This window comes from Calonectris borealis, chromosome 5, assembly GCF_964195595.1.
Source record: "Calonectris borealis chromosome 5, bCalBor7.hap1.2, whole genome shotgun sequence".
In the NCBI taxonomy this organism is placed as follows: Eukaryota; Metazoa; Chordata; class Aves; order Procellariiformes; family Procellariidae; genus Calonectris; species Calonectris borealis.
In genome coordinates this window covers 39,499,798-39,516,619 of record NC_134316.1, presented here as the reverse complement: position 1 = coordinate 39,516,619, position 16,822 = coordinate 39,499,798, and the positions used below count along the sequence as shown (strand labels likewise).

The 16,822-nt window shown below is 47.0% G+C and overlaps 1 protein-coding gene across 2 annotated transcripts in view; it reads right to left on the bottom strand.

Annotated features, from left to right (window-relative positions):
• Positions 1–4,893: 4,893 nt before the first annotated feature.
• SMOC1 (SPARC related modular calcium binding 1) overlaps positions 4,894–16,822 on the bottom strand; it is a 133,622-nt gene continuing 121,693 nt past the window's right edge. Inside the window, exons 11-13 of one of the 2 annotated variants that reach the window (XM_075151954.1) lie at positions 16,456–16,703; positions 10,362–10,412; positions 4,894–8,410 (exon numbers count right to left, since the gene is read on the bottom strand). In XM_075151954.1, the coding sequence (XP_075008055.1) occupies positions 8,394–8,410; positions 10,362–10,412; positions 16,456–16,703 (316 nt within the window). In that variant the 3' untranslated portion in view covers positions 4,894–8,393. The remainder of the gene's footprint in view (positions 8,411–10,361; positions 10,413–16,455; positions 16,704–16,822) is intronic. The other variant, XM_075151955.1, reaches the window with a different exon arrangement.

The following is a 16,822-nucleotide window of genomic DNA, read 5'->3' as shown; positions in this document are numbered from 1 at the left end:
TGAAAAGCACTTGTCACCAAGAATAACCTTTGGAGTATTATATGGGAAAAAAATGGTTTTAATGACCTTTGTCATCCGTGTGTGTGTGCCAGCGGCAGCCACCATGTTAATAACAGAGCTCTGCGTGCCAGCGCTGCTTAGCGCCCAGCAGAGAAGACAGGGCTCCCAACTTGCCTCCACAGGCGGAAGGGAGTAAGGACCTCCCAGTATTTAAATGAGCTATTTAAAATATGTAGATAATTAACACTCTGAGTAGATTTACCCGCCCCACACACATACACGTCTGCCTTCCCTTTGCCCAGGTCTGTGCTTTGCTCGGCAGCATGTGGTGGTGGAGAGAGACCAGCACCCCAGGCCCACGGGACATCCCGGCAGGCAGCCGGGGGTCACTCATGCTTGCCCCCGCTGCCAGCAGCAGAAGCCCTTGGCCCCTCTCCATGTCGAACTGGGAAACCCGGCCCTTCCCCATGCTTGGCCACAGGTGCCAATTTGAGCTTAGACACGGAGCCTTGCAGGCATGATGTGAGGTTGATGAGCTCATCAGATGTTCCTACTGCACCCCAATGTGAGCATGCACCAATGTCCCAGACAGTACCGCTGCTATTGCCACGTATGGGGCAAGCTGCGTGGGAGCTGTGGCTAAAGGAAAAACCGTGACCTGCCTACTACTCATTGCTGGGCATGCACTCAGAAATTGGCCCAGTTTGAAGAACGCAATAAGAAATGACACAGGGCTAGGAAGTACTTTGAAATTGATATGAAACCTAGGTGAGTTAAAGAAATAAACCATCCAAGATTTTTTTTGGGGGGGAGGGGCTGTAAGATATGAAGTTATAAATACCTTCCCAGGAAGATGTCTCTGTTGTCTCAGAAAATAAGCTTGCATTACAGCAACACTGGTCCCATTTTGTGAGAATTATTGCGTACAACTCAGGTGCATGGAAAAGATGCAGGGAAAAAAAAAAATCTCAACACAAAAGCTTCAACAGTGCTCTCAGAAGGTCCCCTGGGCACCTCCTTGGCATACTGTACAGCGCGCCTCCATGCCTCTATCAACACCACGGTTGTCCAATAAGCTCTTAAAAAAGCTATCAAAAGGGGTTTGATTGCCTCCTCTTCTTCAGTCGCATCTCAGGTAGAAAAATAACAGCAAACCCAAATGTGGGGTTTTTTGGCCCTGCTATTTTTTTTTTCCTTTTTGTTTTATTCACAAAGGCAGGGAAAACAACTGATTACTACCCTTGTCGTAAGAGCATTTTGTATGTGGTAAAGCCCTTCAGGTTCTCCACTTTCTCCTCTTCCAGCTTCTGAGCAGTCGTTTCTGCTGGATTGCTGCCTGCTGGGTCTCGCTTTGTGTTTGCGCGTTCATGCCGGCTGCCTCACGGCAGGTCATCGCACGCTTCTCTGCTGAAACTCATCCTGTTGACTTGGACTATTTCTCCAGTTTATCAAGCATTCTGCTCCTACCCTTCATAGGTAGTCACGGCCCCTCCCGGTTGGATATCACTGGGAAATTCTATAGTGAAGCAATTTCCTAAAGCTGCTGACGAAAATCCTCAATAGACCTGGACCCTGGACAGCCACTGGAAAGATTTCCCCAGAAAGCTCTGACTTTGACACTGAGCTCAATGTATCGTGAGTCTAAATAGGTTGTGTTTCCTCAGCTCGCTTACGAGAATGTCTTCTGGGAGAGTGCCAGAAGCCTTACCAAAGTCAAGACATATCACATCTAGTGCTGACCCCCCTAGCCACGAGGCCAGTTATCCTGTCAAAGAATGGAATCAAATTATTTTGACATGATTTGTCCTCAGCAAAACATCAACAAATCCATTCCAGCCATTTTTTTTTTACAGATTTATAGATCTACCTAGGGGATTGGAGAATAACTGGTCAGCAGCTCGCTCTTGTAAGTTTTCACAGAGAAGTATTAGGACATCAGGTCTATAATTCCCTAGGTTTTTCTTCATCTCTAGTTAGATGATGCCATGTCATCCTTAAATCCCCTGGAACCTCACAGGTAGTCTACAATGCTCCAACACCAATCCCACATTTCGTATTTTTCCTTTTCATGCTTCAGGATGTTGAAGAGCTCTTGATCCCCTTTATTGGTCTCTACTTCATTTCCCATGTAGCAGGATAGTTTCTTACTGGGACTTTGACCTCAGCTATTCTATCAGTTCTCAGCTCTATTTTGTCCTTTAGGGCATCTCTTTCACAGAGCCTGCCCGCCAGTTTTCTGAATTCATTGATATTTGATATTTTATTTTATGGTGTCTGAGTACTCTAGATTAACTCATTTTACAAAGGTCTGGTATTCAACTGCATTTCGAGGAGAGAAAGCTTGCAGCAAACATCTGAACACTTGAAACAATCGTAACAGCTCAAGAGATGCAAAAATTCACGTTCGCATTGGGCTGCAGATGAACAGATCCAACTTCAGCCACCTTCATATAGCTTTGCCTGTTACAACCTGCCAGCTCACAGTGAGAACATCCAAGTCACTTCAGAAATAGCTCCACCTCTTCAGCCAAATGCTGTGTCAACTTTTTTCTGACATGGTGAAGTCAGCAGGGATTACTTGAGTGGCCCCAGCCAAAATCATGACTGAGGGAGACAGCAATAGTGCTTTGTGCTATGCAAAGCCAGAGCCGTCCTGTATAATGGACATTCAAACTCCGCAGTTTTTATTGCTTGAAGCACAGCACTGAGAGGCTACAGAAGAACTCATTTCACTAACCTGAGGACGAAGGACACGCACAGCTCTGAGTCCTTCGTTCACATACCAAAAAGCAAGGCATTAAGAATCTGTTTTGTCCTGGGACTGAATTTGTCCATTTTAGTAAGGTGAGCTGAACTCATCTGCACTCCAGACTCCCAGGTCTTGCACTGAGGAGCTACTCTGAGCTCCAAACTAGGGCCACCTAGTTGTGAATTGCATGCAGGAGAGCTGGGCCTGCTATTCCTGCTGGCACCAGAGAGGAGGCAACCTCAACCTCCTGGAGCCACAAACTTCTGCCTCCCTCAACACCCAACATGCACCCCTCTGCCTGCAGCACAGAGCAGGTCTGGCTCAGGCAGCGAGAAGGGAGCCACCCACCGCCAGTGCCTTGTCCTCAAGAGGATGCCGACTGGCTCAGCACGCAGCGAGGCCACGGCTCCTCTGCCTGGGCTGAGCGCCAGGAGACCCTCAGCCCTGTCCCCATGTGCTGAAAGAACAACGTAACGTGGAATAAACGTTCATTCGTGCTTTTGCGGGAGATGGGGATATAGGTTTGTGCTGCAACACGTAGCACAGAGCTGGTGGTGTTTTCTGAACGAAAGCTGGGCACCTCCTGGTGCGCACAGGCAAGGCGCCTTTGCAAAACAAAAACAGCCGTGGAAATCAGTAAGCAGGCTCTTGGACACAGAACGGCAGACAGCATCATCGCTTCCCGAAGCAGCCAGCCTCAGGTTTTCTGGCAAACGCTCCACAGAAAATACTCGCTGTTATACTCCTCGTTCCTGAGGTGGTGTTTTTTTAACCCACTTTGTTTTCAAGGCATTTTCCAAACTAAGGAGTGCCACTTCTGCAGATCCCGCTAGCCAATGTAATACCAGCTTTTGGAGGGTTGCCACGTTATTTTGCCTGAAATGGCTTGCAAGGACTGGCTGCTGAGAAGTCAGAAGGTCGGCATTCTGCATGTGGATTTTGTTAGTTATGTCAAAGATAAAGGGGAAAGAGGTGGGGGAGAACGAAAAGTCTTCTGGCAATATCACTGTTGGAAGCAGAGGCAGAAGCAAGGTCTTTGTAGTTCTTCTGACTCGCTTACAGAATGATTGCACCACCAGGGAAGGGTGAAGGCCTCTCAGAGTACCTTATGTTGACCCCAGAAACAGGAAGCATAGCCAAATAATTGTTTTTTTTTTTTTAAATATTCTTTTCCTATTTTTAATTAAGTCTTGCAGAACTCCAGAGATGACAACTACAGCTTCTCCCTTAGCCCAAAACTTGTTACCTTGGTAATACAAGGAAATTAGCTCTGTTTGCCATTTTATTCTTGACAAATCCACATTGCCCGTCACTCATCCCTGCATTTTCTCCTTTCATCATTGAACTTGCATCTAAAGACAACAGTCTTAGCAGACCCCCTCTCTGCCCATCTACAAACAAGCCAGCCTGTGACTACTATACAAGCAGAAAACCTCCCTGTGGGACTGCAATTGCTTCCCCTTCGATGTGCAATAAATGAGTGGGCTCCTTACTAATTGCAAGAGATTTACATGTGATCAAGTGAAATGATGTAGACAGTGAAGAGAAAACTGGTCACATCTGCTTGATGGGAACGGTGTGTGGCCTCCTCTGCCACGGACCTGGTGCTGCAGCCTCTGATGAATAGCACCTCCCCGGAGCCTAGGAAGCAGCATAGTTTTGCAATAGCAGCAGCTTCCCAGCATAGCTTGCTCCTTGTCACCTCTGAGGATTAAAAGGGTTTGGACAAACACCTAGAAGATAGTATTTCGGGCTCCCGTGTCGTGAGGTCTGACCTGCAAAAGTGAAGTATGAAGGCTCCCAAGGTGAGAGGGGATGGGGAGATGTGAGGTGCAGCGCCTGTCTTCTGTCCCTGGTTTAGGGAGAGTGTGGGTCCCACCTTCTGCGGTCACCCCTACTCTCCTGCTGAAGGTTCACAGCCTTTCAAAGCAGCCTGAGCAGATTCAGGCAGCTGCAACCTGGAGGCTTACACACAGGAGAGAAACATCCAAGGACCTCAGATCCCAACCAAAGACTGACACATGACTCTGGGAGCAGGAAAGTCCTCTTCCCTCTCCTATGGCACTGCGTAGGTAACAGAACGGTATGTGAAAGAGGTAAGTTCTGGAAATACTCAACAAGAAACCACCACAAGACGCTGGAGCAAAAGTTATCTATTTTATTACAAAACCAAAATCAAACAGATGCCTTTCAGTCTAACAAACAATGCCATAGGCAGAAACGTGCTGGGGCAGGGTAAGTTCAATATAAACTCAGGCCATGGAAAGTGGTGCCTTCACACCGGATGAATCCCACCGTAATGCAGTTCCCTCCAACGCACTACACCCTTGGAAGATCAGCAAAAAAGGAAAGATTTTTGCTTGTGGCAGGAAGAGCAGATGACTTGCACTGGAGACCTGGTTCTCTTCTCTGTCCCAGCTGTTTTCAGCTGTCATTCAAAGTAGAGCTGGAGAGGCCCAGGAGGACTTGAAGGATGAGGAGAGATGTGCCCAGGGTCTGCTTCCAGGCACAACGCTGACAATCCCCATGCCCCAGCTTCAGTAGGATGCTACTGATGCAAGGCAGAGCAGAAGAATGCTTACCACCGCCAGATAAGGACATGTTTGGCCTGGCAGCCACGTGGACTGGCCAGTTATCTGGCAATAAAAGCAACAAGGGAAGAGGGGAGCTGAGGCACTGCTCTCTTCTGACGAGTACAGACTGTTTGGACAACTCTTACGATGGTTTATATGAATCGGGACCAGTACTGTCTGCATGGTCTTCCAACACACAAACCCAGAACAAGGAACCCAACCTCTCCCCGGACGTCACACAATCATGCTGATTGGGTCTTGCGTGCCAATGTACAAGTGTTGCCAGAAGCTGCTCGGAGGCCCGTGCAAACCCAGCAAGTCAGGATGCAGTGACTTGGACTCGTCTCGTGAAAGTAAAGGGGAAAGCAATATAATGCTTGGACCCCAATCCATCCATCGCAACATGAATACTCACCAATACCAAAGCTAACATCAACAGCCACCCCTTGTTTGGCTTCCTTGAAGAACTGACCCAATTTTAATTGCAAACTACACGCGAATGCAGGCCTTTTGGAGGGGAAGGACGCAAGGATGAGAAAAAGGAGGTCTGCAGAAGGATTTATGTGACAGGCAGGAGCATGGGCTGGCTTGTTTATTGACATTTCCAGAAGAAAAAATGCGGTGACTTTTAGCAGCTCTGCACTCCCCCCGCAATCTTGTGGGGCATTGCCCAGCCCCAGAGGCTGGCTGACAGAACTCCTATAGGCATCCAAGTGGCTGCTTTTGCTGGATACAACTATACATTAAAAAAAAAAAAAAAACAACCAAACCAAAACAAACCAAAAACCAAACACCAACCCAGCAGCCAGAGATTTTAATTCCTAAAACTAGCATATTAAAAAAGGAGAGGATTTCTTTTTTTATACAGTTGGATTCATTCTTTACTCCTACATCAGGATTAATGAGTGACAGGGACATTTCTAACTATACACTAAACCAAATCATTTCAACACACAAAAGATGTGCCCTGGGCATTTAAAAAGAGAAGATGCAATCAAGAAGATGGGAGCTTGCAGGCCAAAAAAGCACATACATTGTATGTGAGAAACCATGAAGATCCAGCAGCAGGACCTGCTCTTGCTAAAGAGATGACTTCTTTATATTATGGTGGTGTGATGTATACTTCAGAGATTACCAGAGGTGTTTTCCAGAGGTGTTTTCAACCACGCCAAATGCTTTACTTAGCTCCAGAGGAAGAGTTTTTACTACTCTTAAACAGTTATTTATAGAAAGATTTTTTTTTCTTTTCTTTTTTTAAACTTTCCATTTTGTCAACAAGGCACTAACTTACTGCATCAGGACTCCCGCTGTGATGTGTTTATCTCATGCTATCATCATGATGACATGCCACAGAGTGAAGATGCTGTGTTGCAACATCTTTTACCAAAGCAACAAAGCCTCAAGGGACAAGCCCAGTCTCTACAGTAATGCAATGGTGTTACAAGCAATTGTTGGTGTGATCTCATATTAGCATGGCACGTCATCATCTCTGACTACCGGTTCTTGGTCCAGAGACAAGTGGCACAAGAATCACCAGATCTGAAGTGGGAGGCTGCTCGGAACATTTCCTAGGAACAGGCAAGTGCTGCCAGTGGTTGGAAATGCCCAAAGCAAAACATTGTGTGTCTCGTCACACTCTGCCCAAACCTAGGATTGCTGATATGGGTGTCCCTGCCCTACTGCTGACCTTACAATTATATCTGAGATTAAGTAAGAAACAACTCTGGAAAAACTGCTGGTAGTTGAAACAGTTCCTGTGGCCTCCAAGAGACCAGGCTCCTCAATCCAAGTCTTCACTGTTACTGTAATGTGACGCTGGAGCGCGATAGCGCAGGAGGGACGGATAACAGCGGATCGGGTGAAGTTTATACTCTAAGCTAGGCATGCACACCACTGTGCAGGAGAGGAGCTTGAGATTCACAACCACCAAAGACAAGAACAGTCATTGCAGGTAGACCTTCACCAGTGAGCATGGCCCAAGCTGTAGTGTTGAAACACGAGTAAACCAGACTCCTGGGGACCAGCAGCATGATTGTGTCTTTCTGCACTGACAAATATGTTCTTTGCTCTTCAGCAAAGCAACAGGCAGGCTGATGCTGCTTTTAGCAGGCTTCTCAATATTTTTATTGTTGTACAACATATAGATGAACACTTTGTCAGAGAGGAAGATGCAAGCCTTCACTCCACTGACTCTACTAGGGCTTACGGCTCCCACGTCCTTCCTACAGCGTTAGATTCCCGAGGCATGGCACACCTTTGCGAAGCACGTCTTCTGAGCCTGGATAGTAATGCGTTTGCAATTCATTTCTGCCCAACTTGTAACAGGTGCAGAAATTACTTTTGTGTGTCCTTAATACAACCCTTTTCTATCCCTACTTTAAGCAGCTCTGCAGTGCACCAATACTTAGGTGAAATCTGTGCTCTCTCAAAAGCCCAATTGCCTGTGAGCTGCACAGGGTTTTACAGTAAGAAAAGAAGGGGTTCGGCTGCTCCCAAGAAGCATTTGGTATCTGGGGCACTGTGTGTACATCTGCAAGCGCAGGTCACGCTGATATACTTGCTCCTTTTCGCATGAGGGTGTTAAGTTTGCAATTGAATGATGGTTTGGTGGCAGAAATGAATGCATTACTGTAATCCATTAAATGCAAAGTGTCCCTCTAACCCTAACAGCCTTCAAAAGCAAAGGGAGGAACAGAACAGTGACTTCCAACCCCTGTACAAGACAACTGTACAATTTACATATATATTTATATACAGTATATAAAATTCTCTTTCTTTGAGTCCCAGTGAACTCAATTTTATGTCATCAGTAGCTGTTCCAATTTTAAAGTCATGATCCTGCTTCCCCCCACTCTCCAAAGTATTAGATAATGGCATTGAAAAGCAATTAAAAACAAACCCAAACCCAAACCAATTATTAAAAAGTGCAAACGTTCTGGGTGCCACTTCTGCTACGTTGGATGTTGCTGATGCTGCATGCTTGCTCACAAACAGCAAGGTGTCTGTCTGTCTGTTGCTGGATCTTTCTTTCCTTTGGGTTGGCTCCTGCCTTCCCTTCCTGCCTTCTGCTGCTACACCAGGCGACCTACTGAAAAGGGGTGGGAAAGGAGGAAAAAAAAAAACAAAACAGAAGCAGAGAAAGTGAGGAAAAAAGGCAAATTAAAACCAAAAGGGCACCTGACTGATAAAGATACAGTACAGCCTCTGCTGCAGCCATGGCCCCAGCAGGCTGAGATCCCAGAGTAAGCGGTGAGGCTGAAAACAATCAGGGGCTAATGAGACAGCCTTGCTGAAAAAGGCATTGAATGAGTCACACGGAGCCCTAGGGACTGACGTATTTTTAAACATAAACCACTACTTTCCTCTCCCTCCCCCTCCTCGGAAATGGGCATGCAGTCTGGGCAAACAACTCGCCCGACATCACTCCCTCTGCTCTTCCGCCTGCCACGGCTGATGCAGAAGCCCACTGCTGCCAGGCTGCCCTGCCACCATCTCCCCCGTGAGCCGCAGCCAGCTGCCTTCTCCCCTAGCAGGCAAGCAGGGCAAGGGCAAGCCACCTCTCCCCAACACCCCTGCAACAGCACACTGCAGCAGTCTCGCTGCTCAATGGTTCTTAGAGACCCGCCAGGCACTCTGAAGCCTACCAAGCCACTGAATCTGCGGCAGGGATACAGTGTACTTAGAGCAGGGGGTCCCAGGACCCTGCTGGGCTATTAGTGTTCCAGCAGATGATGCAAGGGTGCTGCTTAGTGAGCCAGATGGGTGCGCACGCCCCTGCGCTCGTTTCTTCAAAAAGCTTTTGTTAAGCCCCTCATCAAAGGTTCTTAAAGAATCAAAGCTCTTACGGGATCAGAGCAAGAGCTCTGTGGATTAATTACAGGTGAAAACATGGTGAAGAGAAGGCAGAAGTATGGATTTGGTTTTCGGAAAGGAGCAAGGTTACCAGACAGGCCTCACTGGGATCGGCGCTAATGCACATGCCCTGCCACGGGGGGTGAATATTGTCAAATGCAAAATTATTCCAGAGAGTCACATTTGAAATTGACTGCACAGCTCTGCAAAAGGTGCTCACAGTGCTCAATGACCAGCTCATAAAAACAGCTGATTGACTTCAATGGCTATACGTGCAACGCAGTGCGTGAGTGGGGAGCGGGGATTGTCTGTCCTACACTAAGCACTCCGAGCGACTAGGAAAGAGGTTGAAGCCACACAATTTTTTGAATGCCTCCGCTCAGCTTTTAGCAGCAGACAAAAATCAAATACACGCTCAGAACTGAGGACACAGCAGGAAACATCACTACATCAATGTATAAGGCTTAGCTGATCCTTATCTTCAGTTCTCTGTTCAGCCCATCTCATCAGGACCAGATAAGGTAAGGAGGATAGCAAGAGGTATGGGAAGACGTTTGCCATTAAGCAAATACATAGCCTAGGTCTTTTCAACACAGAAAGGAGTCTAAACAGACATATGTTGGAGGGCTATAGAACAACAAGTGGAAGGAGAAAGAGAGGCAGGGGAGAACCGCTCACTGTTTCTCACAATTCAAAATGAGAAGCACCCAATGAAACCATGAGGCAGCAGGTCTAAAAGCAAAACAAATAGAAGTTGTTCTTCATGCCTGATGGAAGGGTGCGATTCACAGCCACAAAATACAGAGGAGAGCAGACCTTCACCAGGACAGAGAAGAGTCTTCATAGGACTTTGTCCACAGGGTAATGTAATGTAAACACAACAAATCACCTAAATCATTGCTTGCTAGAAGCAGGGAGAATAGGGTAGGAGAGTGTTCATCCCATAGCTTCTGTATCCTGTCCTAATTCCTTAGCAATGTCCTGTCTGCCCCAGCTGAAGACACAGTGCTGGCCTTCGAGATGATCAGCTGAGCTGCATGTTATTATACTCACACCTCTTATGAACAACTTCGGTTTCCAGCTGTTTCTATACTGATATTTGTGAACATAGGAGAGCAGGGGAGAATGAACTTTGGGACACATGGTTATCACAGGAAAAAAAGGAAACATTTTGAGAAGATACTCACTGAAAGGGTTAAGGCCTTGTCTTTTTCCATTGGGGAAACTGCTCAGGCTACCTGTAAAATCCAAGAACCATATTAAAGGCAATAAATGCCGTGGCATGACAAAGAAGCCTCCCCACTGTCTGCTGCCAGAGGGCACGTTCAAAGGAGCTCCTCTGAATGCGCACACAGCAAGTCCTGCCAGCATTCCTTAAGATTCACATGCAAGAATCAGACTAGTGTGCTTGAGATGAGAGATGTTAAATACCTCATGTTGTAGTATCTGAAGGTCATGATATCCAGAGGGCAAGAAGCAACAGTTACAAGGTTAAGCTAAACTGTGGAAGGAGGAAGAAGAAAGGAAGGATGCAAGTAGTGCCATAAAGTTTCCCAAAACAGTTTTTGCTAAGAGCAAGCAAAATAACGTCACGTAGACAGAGGGCAGCCGAAACAGTGAAGGTGTAAGCAATACAGATAACCCAAGTTTACTAAATCTTTAGCTTGGACCAAACAATCAAACAGGTGCCTAAAATCAAAGACCTGAACTCATACCTGGCAGAAGGGCAGGGATAGAGTGCAGAGCTGTGACTGCATCATGAGATACAGGCACACGCACCCTACACCAGATGGAGCTCATGACAAGGGCTCTCACCTCAACAATAAACCTGTTCCTACCATGCGCTGGGTACAGACAGCTCAGGGATTACAGGAGCTCTCGAAAGCATGTTACATTTCCTGATAGCTGCTTGGTCTGATTTCAGATGAGGGATTAGTTGGAAACGGGAACTCCTGCTCCCAGCCAGAAGCAGTAAGCCTGCTGCCAGCCTCTGCTCCGGCCCAGCCTAAGACTTATCTTTGATTTGTGCGTCCATCTGACCTGATTGCACAGCTTGCTTTGCACGTCTCACAGCTAAAGCAAACTTAGCTCTGTGCAAAAGCAAGAAAAGCAGAAGCCCAGAGAGCAGGGCTGAGACTGGGGAAGCCCCGGGGGACGGGCGGCTGGGCTGCAGGACAGAAGCAGAACCGCTGGGAAGGAAAAGAGAGAGGGAAACAAAGGTGGCGGTGGCTGAGTTTGAAATGGGTTGCAAAGCAAGCTTTAGAGATTGTTAATAAGAGAAACTGTATAAACACGCTAAGTTATTTCAAGGCCCCTGAACGCCGGCCTCGTATCGGCCATCTGCCCCGCAAGATCAGAGGAACCGTTGTTGTTCACTTACTTCTGCGCCCCTGTATAAAAAGCAGAGCTCTGTTGCCAAGAGGTAGATTCCTCCAGAGCTAATTGGGACTCTCCCGGGGGGCTGGCAATAAAAACCCAGGGCCTTTACGAGCCGCGGCATCCTCCGGCCGGCTGGAGCCGCAGAGGCCGGGCCGCTGCCGGGGCCGGGCCCCTGGAGGGCGCTGCTGGGCCGCGCACGGCCGGCCCCGGCCGGCTGCCTGGGTGAGGGAGAAGGCATCCGAAAAAACCCTTTTGCACCCATGCGGCTAAGACTGCTGTGCGTTGCTGTGGGTGAGGCCCGCTTGTCGCCGGGAAGGGTTGATACAAACGGCAGGGAAGCTCCAGGCTGGGCAGGGCACACCTTTCCAGCAGCCTGGCAGGGCTCCGTGCGTTCCGTGGGTCTGGCCCCATGCATCCGTGCTGGGAAACCACCCTGAAGCTCATCACCTGTCACTCCAAAGGCAGGGAGTACCGCCTTCAGCCGGCTGCCTTCAGCATAAACAGAGGCCAGCCACATACACCTACCGAAGACAAAACCCCGCCAAAACAACTGCACCAACCATACAGTCGACATGAAAGAGAGGAAGGAAGATGGCAGATGGTGACAGCCGGTTACTAACGTACACCTGGGAAGCCCTTAGGTATTACAGGGTAACATCACTCAGTAAGTTTCCTAATGCAGAGTATTTGCTCAGCCTCACAAGTACACTATTTTGAGTAACAATTCTAACCACACTGGATTAGGCCAGGTGTCTTTCAAAAGGAAAAGCCCCAAGGAAACCCCGGCAGCTTTTTATAGGTAGAAATGATTCCTCAGACTTACTGAGCAAAGCTCAGCTTTGATGGGGGAAGAACACACTACCACAAGCCTTATCTTGTGTCCTCACCACAATACTGAAGTCCCGATTCATACTAACCACCAGTAACTTTCCTCAAGATTAAAGGCGACCAACTACAGCACCTCTACTGAGCTCCAAAGGGGGATACCTGAACACGGCAAACAAAAACAAGCACTGAACCAGTGGAGTTTGTTTACATTCTAATCTAATTGTAATTAGATGTACTCTGAATTTCCTTTTTATTAACTCACTCATAACCTGGTTACAGTTTTCTCACAGCCTCTCAGACTGTTGTCAGCTTTCTACCATCATTGCTCCAGAGGCCTTTCCCAGGTGACTCCTCCTTCCTACTACCTGCTCCCACACAGCTGCTTGCACAGCAGTGATTTAGAGCATCTTCATTCCCAGAAGCCTCCTAAGCACGCAGAGAATCAGTTACTTCTGCAGATACCAATAAGAAGGATCCCAAACATCACTGAATTAAATCTGCTGTTTAGGTTGTCCATTATTTTCCCTTCTTTCTGTAGTATTTGCTCAGCTCCAGGAGAAAGTGACATGCTGTTTAATTACACCCCACCACCACCCTTTTTAATTAAGACATTTTGATCCTGTTTCTGGGACTGTGCTCTTGGTAGCTGGCTGCTGGCACAGACAGTGGCTGGGTTCCACTCCAGAAGTCCTCATGGCGTGTGAAGCGTGCCCAACACCTACCATCTGACAAGCTCTTGGATGGCAAAGCAATCACGGGATCTGAACCGGCAGAAGGAAACTTCCCGTCAGCTGGCGGAGGGACATTTCTTCACTGCTTAATCCCTTAGCTTCTCTTTGGGCATGCACAAAATGCTGACTTTGTCTTCTGAATTTGGAAGAATATAGAGGTAAAACTCAACTACGGCATTTTGCAGCCAGCACAACTAGTATAAGCATTGCTCAGATCTACAGTCCTCCTCTCCGAGATCACTGGACTGCTATTAATCTTGGGTCCAGTAACTTTCCAGCAAAGCTTTACAGTGCGTGTCTATCTCCTCTCCTCAAGGACCCTGCCTTTTGACTAATGCATAGAGCTAAATTTGTTCTTTGATCACAGATGGTTCCCCCCTTAACTCAGACTGTGCAGACTGCACTGATGAATGCTGACTTTTAACAGGCTGTAAATCAGTCTGTTTTCCTTCCACAATTCCTCAAACAGACAATCCTAGATCAAATGATGGCAAAGACTGTTTCTGGCGTACTCCAAGCTACAAGCCCTCTCTGCCTGTTCTGCCCCAGTTTAAGAAACCATTTGCAGGCTTCTGCAAGCCCTCAAAGGCTGGCTCTTTGTGGCTACTCCATCCTGAGATCCAGGAACAGCATTTTTCCATCTGAGTTGCCCCTGATAGAAACACAACTGGTTTAAGCAGAGGGGCAAGAGCTGTGCAAAGTGGCCACCAGACCTAGCAGATTTCCCAGCAACTTTCTGGGTCATCATAAGGATGGAAAAGCAGAAGGGTTGCTGGAGAATTGGACAGGTATTTTCCTCACTGAAGAACCACTGGCTGGCAGCACCCACATATTAGGTTACCACAGGCATCAAGAACCTGCTGAGGATGGGAAGACAGACAGAACTATGCATCTCCGACAGATTTGATCCTAAGCTGGAAAGAGCTCAGATTCAGGTTTGTCCTTATGAATATCCCCGCTGAATTGTCCCACATAAACCTTATTTATTTAGACTATCTAGTGCCCAAGAGGCATATAACAGTGCTGATTTATTTATGTCCTGTGCTTCCTTCAAGCAACATTATTTCTGTATTTGGATGGAACTGGCCACAAAAAAAAATCAAAAGCAAAACACTGACAAAAATGCAAAAGCCTTAACATTTGTTTTCCTCCCTACAAAATTTGTAGTAAGTTTTATTTTCAAAATCATTACAAGTGTTCAGTTTGCCTCGCAGGAGGCACACCCACCTGGAATGATGACCCACTTCATTTTCGTCCTTATGCTGCTGGATTTGGAACATCTGAGGCAAGTTCATTTGTAATGAAATATATCACGGGGAAATGATGACTTTCCTTGCCTCTCTCCAACCCTTCCTCATCCAATGCAGACCAAAAAAACCTTTCCAGCAAAGCTTTTGTTGAAACAGAAACATTTCCATGAAAAGTTTTGGTTTTCAACTGAAAGTACATCATCAAACAGGTTCCCAACTAGCTCTTGGCTTGGACCCACAGTGACCTCAGCCCCAGCAGATGTTTGGAGGCCATGGTATGGAGAAAGAAACAGAGAGCAAATACATAGACTAGTTGACTGAGTGCATGCACCCATGATCAGGATAAGGGAAAGCTGGAGAAGGGGTAAGCTACTGGTTATTTCTTAATACAGAAGTTCTTGTGAATAGAAAGCAGAGCGAGCGTGTCACTACCACCTCACAAATTCATGACTTCTGAAAAAAAAAATCCATCACAAACTTGCTTACTGCACCTCTAAAGTACTCTCCCTCAGTTCTTTCCTCCATGTTAGTACCTGCTCCCTGCACTGCCCACTCCACTGCTTTTTAGCCCTCACCACCCTTTAGCCCGCCCTTGGTCCTCCTTCCACATAACTTACCCATTTAGCTTTGATCCTCAAGGCCCATCAAGCCTTTAGTAGGTGATAAAACAAGGTCAGAGCCCCTTTTTGCACACAATCCTGTCCTCATACAACGGAAGAAATCATGAAAGGTCAAGGCAGCGTTCTCAGCAAATAGCTGGGCCATCAGGCACTCACAACAATGTCTCACTGCTTTCTTTCCCCTTCACACAGGCTCAAAGATTCACGTTTTCTTTCTTCTCTCCTTCCCCTCCGCCCCCTTCCATAAACTAAATTTTGAACAGTTGGTTGGCCAAGGCAGCAGATTCCAGAAAGTCTTACTCCAGGCCAAATAGTAATAAAACTCATTTGGCATATTCATCTTATTGGGAAGGTAATAAAATTAAGGAACAGGGTTGCTATTTTGGTACGTCATTCCTCAGTAAGGTACCGATGACTAAGAAAAAAACTTCCACTGAGCTAGGGAAGCTGAATGCTTCTCACAGCTGACGAGTAACGCAACAGACTTATTATGGTAACTAAGATGTCTGCAAAGCACCTAGAAAAGGCAACTTCCCAAATGCACTGACCCCCTTCCCACTTGTGCTAAACCTGAGGAAAGAACTAAGGAAAGGTTAAGCCTGGAGAAAGCAAGCTAGCCACCCTTCCCAACTGGCACGACGGTTATAACAAGAGCTGTCCGCACAGCCAAAACACCTGCACAGGAAATTAGTCCCCTGGAATCTCCCTGTTTGCCTTCTCTTGCCAAGCAAGTCTGCCCACAGTCAAGAATGACTGATAATTATTGAATTTGGGTTGAACAGTTTCATAAAATTAACAAAAATACCAATTTGGTCCAGGTCCCAACAGAAGATGAGGTGAAGATGAAAGAGGAAGAAAAGGAAGGAGGGTGGGTTGGTTGCTTAGGCACTAAACAGAAAGGAAAATATGTTATTCATATGTCCTATTTCTCTCCCAATCTTAAAGTGCAATTTAAGTCTGAAAAAGGGCAACACTACAGCCCTGCGCTTTCTTTCTGAGTTGCTCTCTGCGTCACCCACTTTCCTGTATGCTGGATTTAGCAATGAAAATAAATATTATTTCTGTTAGTCAACAGGGTCTCTGGAGAAGGACTGGGTCTGTGCTGGCTCATACATCATCCAACCTACATGGTTGAGACAACAGAATATTGTTAGCAGTGTATTACTCAGAAAGGACCTGATCTGAACTACAGTTTCCAAGGACTTCTACAGCGCAAGCAGGGTCTTGGGCAATGCTCATCTTTTTGCCCTGTTTCTGTATACTGCTTAGCACAAAGGTCCGTGATAAGGGATATAAGACAGAGCCATAACACAAATAACAAACTATATTTGCATGGCAGGGTATTAATCCCACTATTTTCTCACACAAACTGTGGCACTTTTGAATCACCTGGGAGAAAACCAATTCCTGAGTCTGCTGTAACTCCATGTCAAGTCTTTCATTCTCATGCAATGGGGAAGGAAAGGCACTCACCTCCTTCCTTGCTGACTCCCAAGCACCCCTTCAGCTCCTGAAGTGAGATCGACTTGTCCTTGTTGAGGTCACAGTAGTCGGTGAAACGTCGGGCACATTTCTTGGGCTTGGCTTTCTTCTTCACATAACGCTTGAAAGGCTTCAGCTCCCGCTTGTTGATGTCATTGCTGCTGTTGTTGTCCAGCTGGCTGAAGTACCAGTGTACCACTCGCTCCTCCAGCGTGTGGCTGGGGTCTGGCTCAGAGAACCTGGAACAGAGGAAGCACAGGCCCCCGACAAGTGGGTGCTCTCACCAAGACTGTAAAGCACACGCTGAGGAGCCAGAGCTGCTCGCCGAGTCAGACACATACTATGCCATATTTAAAGC